General features: G+C 33.3%; 1 protein-coding gene across 1 annotated transcript in view; it reads left to right on the forward strand.

The window, feature by feature from the left end:
* The window catches only part of LOC107561224 (tubby-related protein 3-like), a 21,733-nt gene extending 11,591 nt beyond the window's left edge, over nucleotides 1–10,142 (forward strand). Inside the window, exons 4-10 of the mRNA XM_016245610.1 lie at nucleotides 2,533–2,682; nucleotides 4,704–4,895; nucleotides 4,970–5,082; nucleotides 6,172–6,289; nucleotides 6,386–6,484; nucleotides 6,947–7,118; nucleotides 9,949–10,142. Coding sequence (XP_016101096.1) covers nucleotides 2,533–2,682; nucleotides 4,704–4,895; nucleotides 4,970–5,082; nucleotides 6,172–6,289; nucleotides 6,386–6,484; nucleotides 6,947–7,118; nucleotides 9,949–10,082 — 978 coding nt within the window. The 3' untranslated portion in view covers nucleotides 10,083–10,142. The remainder of the gene's footprint in view (nucleotides 1–2,532; nucleotides 2,683–4,703; nucleotides 4,896–4,969; nucleotides 5,083–6,171; nucleotides 6,290–6,385; nucleotides 6,485–6,946; nucleotides 7,119–9,948) is intronic.
* Nucleotides 10,143–10,148: the final 6 nt, after the last annotated feature.

Consider the following 10,148-nt stretch of genomic DNA (forward strand, 5'->3'; position numbering starts at 1 on the left):
ATTAGTTAATTCATTAGTTAACATAAACTGCCAATGAAAAATTCTTCTGAACATTCATTAATCTTAGGTAATTACAATATTTAATAACAATATACAATATTTGCAACTGTGTTATTTAATGAGCTAACATGAACTAAGATTTGTATTTTTTAAACAAAGATGAATAACTTCTGTAGCAAATGTAGCTATTGCTGATTGTGAATGTTAATGCATTAACTAAGCTTAACTAATGAGGTCTTATTGTAAAGGGATACCTATTAGTCTTTATAGTTCTTTTGCACTTTAATCTGTGTAAAACTTTAACTTTATACATTTTTTGTATTGCTTTATTGCATTTAAATGTTCAGTTATTTTTGTTATAAGAAAAATGTTATTAAACCTGTTATACTGTATTATGACAACACTTTTTTAAAACTAAATTTCAATATCGTGATAATACCGTATACCATGATAAAAGCATTAGCAATCAATCGCAACATGAGAATTTGATACTGGCATATCCCTAGTCAAAACATAATAATACTTGGTAGCACGTCAAAGCATTATAAAAAACAATAAAACAAAATAATACACAATAACATGTATCAAAACATAATAATACTTGGTAGCACATCAAAGCATTATAAAACGCATCAAAAAACACAATAAAACTAAATAATACACAATAACACGTATCAAAACAAAATAATACACGGTAACACATCAAAATATTATAAAACAATAATACACAATAGCACACAATAATACACAGTATGGATGTTACTTTCCATTGTGAAGCGATTGATTGTTTGCAGTGTTTCCGCCCCTCAGCGTGAGCTGAACAGCATCGTCTGACTTTAAGTGAAACTCTCATTGTGTCAGCAGCCCTCATTTCTCTTCCTGTCTGTCATCTACTGTCATTTCATCCCACTTCTCTCTCTCTCTCTCACACACACACACACATACACACACTGTTCGGTTCTGCTGTTGTAAGGATGATTCTAGCGAGCATGCGTAAACTTCTTCATCTTTCTGTGAGTGTTTTGTTTCTGGGAAGCATTGTGTGTGTTTTCTGCTCATCCTCCTGATCCTTGGCTGTTATCGTTCACTTCCTGTGCCGTACAGAGCTCTCGCTGTTTTTATCTCAGCTCTAGTAGATTATCTTTGTATCACAATAGCTGTCACATGTTTGGATACTCCTACTTACTCTTTCGTGTGACTGTTTTTCACATTTTATAATCATCAAAACTATGAAATAACAGGAAACGGAAGTATGGGAATGATGTAGTGGACAAAATGTTGTAGCTTAAAATACTTACATAGCAGAATAGAATAGAATAGTGTTATTTTAGTACTATTAATGTACTAGTATTTATGAATATTTTAAATCAGCTTTTTTTATATTGCCAGTTTTCATTTTAATGTTACCATATATATATATTTTTTTTTGTATTTAGCTTTGGTTAATTTTGCTCTCAGTTTTAGTAATTTTATACTTCAACTTTATATCAGATAGTTGCCAGAGCATTATTTCTAGTTTTCATTTAAGTTTTATAAGTTTAAGTTTTCTATGTAATATTTATATTTTATTTTATTTCAGCTTCATTTCAACTACCATAAATAATTGTTTGTAGTTTTAGCTAACAATAACAATACTGGAATAGAAACAACATTTCAGTTTTTATATTTAATATTTATATATATAAATTTTCTGTAGCTAGAGGGTTAATAAAGAAAAAGTTCTGGGGAAAAAAATCAAGATTTAAATTTTTTGCCATATCGCCCAGGGCTAATTTGCTGTTAATTTACTCACCCTCAGACCACTCGAGATGTAGTTGACTTTTTTTCTTCAGTAGAACAGTAAAGAAGATTTTTAGCTGATACCCTTGTCTTTGGTGATTCATAAAATGCAAGTCAATGGCTACCGGCACTTTGAGAGTCAAAAAAAGCAACACAAAATTTATACTTGTGGCTCCTGATAGTATATTGAGGTCTAAACGAACGGTCTGTGCAAAAAAACCCCCTGAACATTATTTACAACATTATTACCTGTAATCCAGAGCCTCCTGAGTGATGTCCGGTTCACAAACGAATCATTCTTTTAAACCGATTCTTTTTAGTGAACTAGTTGAAGCAGTTCATCAAATCAGAATCGTTTGAATCAGTTCATAGCTCGAGCAGCACAGATCTACAAATTACTCCATTAAAACTCATTTTCAGACGCCTAACAGTCACTCCGACTCGAAATGAGCCAAAATAGCGGCATATCTGATCCTATGATGAATGAACTCTTTCAGCGCTCCAGTGAAATTAACATTTTTATAGTTTAACATTGTTTATGTAAAAAGGTGAGCTGATGAAAACTGGTTTATTCACTTTATATGCCTTAGACATGCAAAACATGCACTGGTAAGACTCACACACACACACACACACACACACACACACTACTGCAGAGACAGTAAGTGTGTGTGTGTGTCTCAGGAGATTGCGTGTAAATGTCAGTCCTCGTCTCGGCGCAGCAGCTGTTGTTTCTCATCTCCAGCTCTTTAAACTCTGTTTCTCTCAGGACTGTCTGGCAGCATGAACTACGACGAGGCCAGCGAGGAAGATGATGATGAAGCTGAAGAGCGAAGCCGATCGCTGTCGCCGAACACAGAGAGCACTCGTCCTGCGTCAGCCTCCAGCACCAAATCAACCACGGTTAGACAGACACAACAACCTCCACACAAACACACAGCCACAGTTTGATGCACACTGACTGACTGTGTGTGTTTCTGCTGAAGTCTCAGTGCTGTAGCAAACTCTTTCTGTCACATCATATAACTGTCAATTCATAAATAATTACATTACAATATAGTAGATTAGATATAATATAACTATAGTACATTACATTAACATAACATTATTTTTGTGTATTATATTATACCATAAACATTTCAGAAATGAGTTTCAGAAGCTTTAAATAAAAAAATAAAAAAACTTTTTTTTTAATAAAACATTAAAAAATATTAAACATAAAAAACAAAACAAAATATAAAATTGATTAAAATAAATAAATATAAAAAATTTGATTAAAATACAAATAATACAATTAAAATAAATAGATAAGTGATACAAGTAGATTAAAAAAAATTATGAAAAAGATTAAAATAAGTAATAAAAATATTTTAAAAAGATGGAAATATGGAATTTATTTTCGTTTATATGCAGATGATGTCCAGTTGTACCTCCCCTTTAAACCAAATGATAAAAATGCACTAGGAGCTCTGTATGCATGCATTCAGGAACTTAAGTCATGGCTTACAAATTTTTTTTTGACTCTAAACGAAGGTAAAACTGAAGTAATTCAGTTTGGACCTAGTGACGCTTTTAATGCCTGTAAATGTAACTTTGGTTCCTTAACTCAGTGGGTTACTCCATGTGCAAAAAATGTAGGTTTTTGGCTTGATTCTGGTTTAAACCTCGACAAACAGATAATGGAGTAGTTAAAGTGTGTTTTTCAATCTTCGTCGCCTGGCTAAAGTGAAACCTTTGTTATCAACCAGGAACTTCGAAAAAGTAATTCATGCATTTGTTATTTCCCGTTTAGACTATTGTAATTCACTTTATTATGGGATTAACTGCTCATCCATGGAGCGTTTACAACTGGTCCAAAACGCAGCAGCCAGGCTTTTGACGAGAACACGTAAATCCCAGCACATCTGTCCTATCTTGATCTCTCTCCAGTGGTTGCCTGTAAAATTCAGTTGAATTTAAAATATTAAATAACCTTGCGGCAGTCTACCTCACTGAGTTGTTGCACTCACACACCTCAGCGAGACCACTTAGATCGGGGCCTTTAAAAATGTTATCCGTCCCTAGGTCCAGACCGAAACATCGTGGTGACCGAGCTTTTGCTATTGCCGGGCCAACACTTTGGAATAATCTCCCTGTTGCCATTCGAACAGCACCTTCTTTGTCTGTTTTTAAATCAATGCTTAAATCTTATTTATTTGAAAAATGTATGCTGGGTTAAATTTTTACTGTACTGTTTTTGTGTATTTTCTACAACTATGTACAGCACTTTGGTCAACCCTTGGTTGTTTTAAAATGTGCTTATAAATAAATGAAGAAAGAAAGAAAGAAGAAATAAATACATAATGGGAAAATAGGTTAAAACATGTAACTAGTACAATTGAATACAAAAATAAATAAAATAAAACAAATAAATAATATATATTTTTAAACGTAACTATAAAATTATATGATAAAAATTAGCTTAAAATAAATAATGGAAAAATATAAAAATAAATGAATATTTTGAAATAATAAAATGAATGAAAATAAATGAATAATAAAATATAAATAATAGTTGAAATAATACATTTAAATTATATGTAGAAATGTTATCAATTTGATTACAATAAATTAAAATATTGAAAATAAAAAATATAGAAATATTTTTTAATTGATAAAATAAAAAAAATTAATAAAAAAACAGATTAAATAATAAAAACAACATATCAATAATGCTGTTGTGTAACACTGCATCAAGATTTCATTTTGTACATAGAGTCCATTAAACTCTGGATATTAAACTGGGATACAGGAAAGTATTTCATTCAGTTTGTGAACTTTCCTCCTTTTCTCAGAGACCCTGTGAGAATAATTAATGGTGTATTTTCATCACTCATTCATATCTGAGCACTGAATGTGTGAGTTTTGTCTCTCTGTCCCGTCAGGAGTGTCTCCCGCTGGGTTCTCCGTCGGCTGAGGGCTCCTCCGTTGAGGTGGATAATCTGGAGGAGTTTGTGCTCCGCCCGGCTCCGCGGGGAGTCACCGTCAAGTGCCGCATCTCGCGGGATAAGAAGGGCATGGACCGCGGCCTCTATCCCACGTATTACATGCACCTGGAGAGAGAAGACGGCAAGAAGGTTTGATCTGATGCTTCACAATCACTTCTGCTCACTTTAGTGCTCTCTCGCTCATCTCTCTCTCTCTCTCTTAGGTGTTCTTATTGGCCGGACGCAAGAGGAAAAAGAGCAAAACATCCAACTATCTGATCTCTGTAGACGCCACAGATCTGTCCCGCGAGGCCGAGAGCTTCATAGGAAAACTGAGGTGCCTTTCTGGTGTTTTTTGTCTGGTATTAACTCGTCTCGTCTCAGGAGATTCAGTCACAAGTGACCTTCAAATTATCGGATCCAATTTAACACTGTGAACTTATGATTGATTGGATGTTTCTGGTTCAATACACGTCAAGTGACATCCAGTCAGTTACCATAGAAAACTATTTCAACTCGTCCCGTTTCTTTAAAGCATCAATTGTGGTTTCAGTACTGCGTTTTCAATAGAAACACATGAGCATGACACTAAATAAAAGGGAGTGTTGGGGAGCCGTGAAAAAGTTTGGAGAAAAACAGTGTATGGAGTGTAAAAATAAATAAGTAAAACAGAAAATATTTAAATAGATACATTTTATAAAAAAAAAAAAAAAATATTAGATTAAAATAAATAGTAAAAAAAAAAGTAAAAAAAAAATGTAATAAAAAAAAATAGATAAATACATTTTTTTATTAAAATAAAATATAAAAAATGTTATTCAAATAAATTAATAATCAAAATTGTATTAAAATAACTATTAAAATTTGTGTTAAAATAAATAACAATTAGATTTAAAAAATTGAATAAATAATAAAATATAAAAAATGTTATTCAAATAAATTAATAATCAAAATTGTATTAAAATAACTATTAAAATTTGTGTTAAAATAAATAACAATTAGATTTAAAAAATTGAATAAATAATAAAAGTAATACAAAAATATTAAAATAAATAATAAAATATAAAAAATATATTTAAATAAAAAAAATAAATAATGAAAGATGTATTTAAACGAATAATAAAAAATTGGTTAAAATAAAAATATAAGTAATATAAATATAAGAAAATATGTTGTAATTTAATGTAATAGGTACTGAATATTTTCTAAATGACATTTTACACATTTCTAACATGATTTTTTCAATCTTTATGCACGAAAATGTATAGCTGCCTTTTGAATAATTAATGTGCTGTATTAAAATCACAAGCTTCACGTTTATCCTTTTAACCCTTTGCTGCCCAATGCCATTGTTTTGGAGTCTGTGTGAGTTGATGTTCTGCCATTCATTAGCTGATGAGTTGATGATGTTCACCGTTCACCGCAGGTCTAATCTGATGGGAACCAAGTTTACTGTGTACGATAACGGCACGAACCCCTCAAAAACCCCCGGAGCGCTGCTGGAGGAAACCAACACACGACAGGAGCTCGCCGCCGTCTGCTACGTCAGTGTGTCTCTGTTCCTCTCTGTTTCTGAGTGGTTTTGCCCACTTCTTATTGTGTGTGTGTGTGTGTGTGTGTGTGTGTGTGTGTGTTTTTAGGAGACCAATGTTCTGGGCTTCAAAGGGCCGCGGAAGATGACCGTGATCATTCCCGGCATGAACATGAACTTCGAGCGGGTTCCGGTTCGGCCCGCGTGTGTGAGTAGCTATGTTTCCATCACCCTATTGAAGTATCGCATGAGAAACGAGTGATGGAAATGATCATCAAAGTATTTCTGTATAATTGCCTCCAGAACTCTCTTACACGACTGCGTTCCCAAACAGCAGCATCCACCTCCGAAAGCAATGACCGCATTCATTGTGTTTCGTCTGCTCGCTCTTGAGGCGCAAGTAATTTATTATATATGAAAATGATTATATTCTCCTACTTATCTTAGTGATTTATAGTGCCAGTTTATCAGGAAGTGACGATTTTGTTCTCTTTGACTTGTTGGATGGAAACGATGCTTGTTCGCAAATGTTTTATGCGATATTCCAGTTTTGCATTGTTAAATTCGCAACTTTGGATGGAAACCCGTCTAGTGTCTCCTCTGGCTGCTGTCAGTCAGATCATCACCATGAGCGCAGCAGCTGATGTGTGTGTGTGTGTGTGTGTTTCAGGAGCAGGAGTCTCTGCTGAGTAAATGGCAGAATCACTCGCTGGAGAATCTGATCGAGCTGCACAATAAAGCGCCGGTGTGGAACGACGACACGCAGTCCTACGTGCTCAACTTCCACGGCAGAGTCACGCAGGCCTCCGTCAAGAACTTCCAGATCGTCCACGACAACGACCGTAAGTCACCTCAGTCAAGCAGTGTGAGGTGTTATATATATATAGACTTATACCATGGTCTGCCTGAATACTTGATTCTGATTGGCTGGCAGGTATGCAGTAAAACTGTTTAATGCACAAGTAGTCCCAAGCCAGATACTAGATCGCTACTAGGGCTGTCAAAATGGCTGAAAAACTAAATTCAAATTTTTTACTTAAATATTATCAATATTCAAATTATATTAGAATTTAAAATGCATCATTTCAGTTAGGGGGGAAAAAGCTTTTGGCTTCTCTCCCGAGGCCACAAGAGGGCGCATCGAGCGAAGTATTACTAATGCACGTTTATTCAAAGCAATAAAATAACACGATTATTCAAACTATATTTGAAAAAAGTGCATAATGTTTAAAATAACGTTTATAAACCATATATAATTAAGTTGCTTAAACAATTAGAAACAAAACAGAATCATGCATGTATGTATAGTTTAATACAAAGGACCGAAAACCAATCACAAAGAGTACTTTTTTCATTTAAAAACATGAGATGCAGTGGGATGGGGAAAATCTGCCATAAAGTCTCGAGACATGTTTTTAAAAGTTGAACTTGCATTAATTTTACACGGCTTTCTAAACATGCGGCTCTTTTGTGCGAGAGGCGAGTGCAACAGTAATAGATGTCCGTCTAGAAAATGCGATAAATATGCGTTCTGTGTGAACGGCTTGGTTTCATTTTTGATGTAAACAAGATCTTCTCCGCATTGATGTTCTCTTTTTCCGCTATATTTTTAGTGAACAACGCAGCAGCGCCGCATCTAGTGGCTTCAACCGGACAGGCTAACAAAAACATTATAATGCAACGACTCTTTCATCGTCATCGCATCTCGTGCGCCACTGATGAGGCTTCCTGACGCACACCTAAAATACGAATGCAACGTTTTTGAATTTGAATGTGAATTTTTATTTGAAATTCGAGGAATATTCTAAATTTGTATTTTTTTTGACAGCCCTAGTCGCTACTTTATATTCCTCAGCTGTTTTTGAAGTAACACAGCTTCACTGTTCGTAGAGAGACACGCAGACGCAGGTAACACACACACACCTCTCTCTCGCTCTCTCAGTCAATAATTAATTGAAATAAATGCTATAATTCAGTCAAAGAAATGTGATCTTATCTCACTATTTCATCTCTGTCCTCCGCTTCGCGTCGGGTGGTTCTTGGGCTCCACATCGTGCATTAAAATCGTTTAATGCACAGCTAGCCATGCATTATCCCTTACATATTTAGATGTATTTATGTGAGATATATTTAGGTAATATCATATAATATCAAAATGTAGATTATATTTGATGTTTTCATTTAAAATTAAATTTTAGGTGACGTTTTAGTCATTTTTTATGTTTTTAATATAATTTGTATTACTTTTTATTTCAGTTATAGTTATTTTAGTACATCACATATAGATAATATTTTGAATTCTGTTTTATTTTATATACATATATAAATATTATTTTTAAAGTATTAGTAATTTTGTGAATTTTATGACTTTTTATGTGAATTTTTTTGTAAAAAAAATTATTTTTAAATATGTATGCAATTTTTTTTTCATTTTTAGTTGTAGTTATTGTTGTACATCAAGACAAAACTAAATGAAAATTTGAGAAATATTGCCTTTTTATTTTGTTGCCTTTTTATTTTTATATTGTCTGTTTTCATTTTTTTTTTTAGATGAAGTATTTGTAATTTTAAAGTTGTTTTAATCATTTGTATTATGTTTTATGCAATTTTTTGTTGTCTATATAGTTTTTTATTAATTAAATTTTTTAAAATTATTAGTTTGTAATACATTTTTTAAGTTCTAGTTTTAGCAGGGGAAGATGTTTTCGGTTGGGGGTGCTGTGTGTGTCCGTGTTTGTTGAAGGGGGGTGGGGGGGGGGCTGGTTCACTTACGTCGGGGCTGAAATTCGCGTTTGCGCCATTATCTCCTTGTATTAAAGTTAATCTTGTTGGCATTCTGTACAGTTCATGTCTGAAACCATGCGCCAGCGTCACGTGTTCATGAGGATTAGGCTAATCATCCCATATAGAAAACATCACAAGTAAAATTAATCATGTTTATAAAGATAAACATGGGTTTATTATAGCCCACTTACAATTTACATTTCCGAGATCATTACAAATAAATTATTAAATGCTAAAACTGAATACATTTAAATGAACAAACTTGGCGTTGCATTTGCAACCCTGTGAAAACAGGGGGTGCTGCAGCCCCCTCAGCACCCCTACGTCCCGCGTCCCTGAGTTTTAGTTATTATAGTACATCACTTTAAGATGAATGAAAATGAGAAATATTGCATTTTAATTTTTTTTTATATATATATATTTTTAATTGATTAGTAATTTTAAAGGTGCTTTAGTCATTTTTATAATTGTTTTTATATTTATATTTTTTATGTTTAAATTATTATTATTATTTGTTTTTCAGTTTTAGTTATTTTAGTACATAAAGTTAAACTAAATGAAAATGGGAAATGTTGCCTTGGAATCTAGCTTAATTTTAAAAAGTTTACATTTCTTATTATTTAAATAAATGTTCAAAAATATATTACATTTTTTAAAACATCTCTATCAAATTGCAATTAAAAATAATAAGACAAATTCTCTCTCTCTGTTTAATTATTTTAAAGTAATACTTGGTACCAAAGTAGATTAAAAAAGAAAAAGATTTTCTATATATATATATAGAGAGAGAGAGAGAGAGGAGAGATGATTTTCATATGGGATGATTTTCTTCTTATACTTTTTTTTTTAACAATAAATCGTTGTGATTGTGTGTTGTTGTGTTTTCAGCTGACTACATCGTGATGCAGTTTGGTCGTGTGGCGGAGGACATCTTCACTCTGGACTTTAACTACCCCATGTGCGCCCTGCAGGCCTTTGCCATCGGCCTGTCCAGCTTCGACAGCAAACTGGCCTGCGAGTGACCACGTGACACGCCTCACCCCTACACACACACACACACACACACACACACACACACGCTCACACAC

The sequence above is a fragment of the Sinocyclocheilus grahami genome, unplaced genomic scaffold (assembly GCF_001515645.1).
Source record: "Sinocyclocheilus grahami isolate Dianchi unplaced genomic scaffold, SAMN03320097.WGS_v1.1 scaffold761.1, whole genome shotgun sequence".
Taxonomy (NCBI): Eukaryota; Metazoa; Chordata; class Actinopteri; order Cypriniformes; family Cyprinidae; genus Sinocyclocheilus; species Sinocyclocheilus grahami.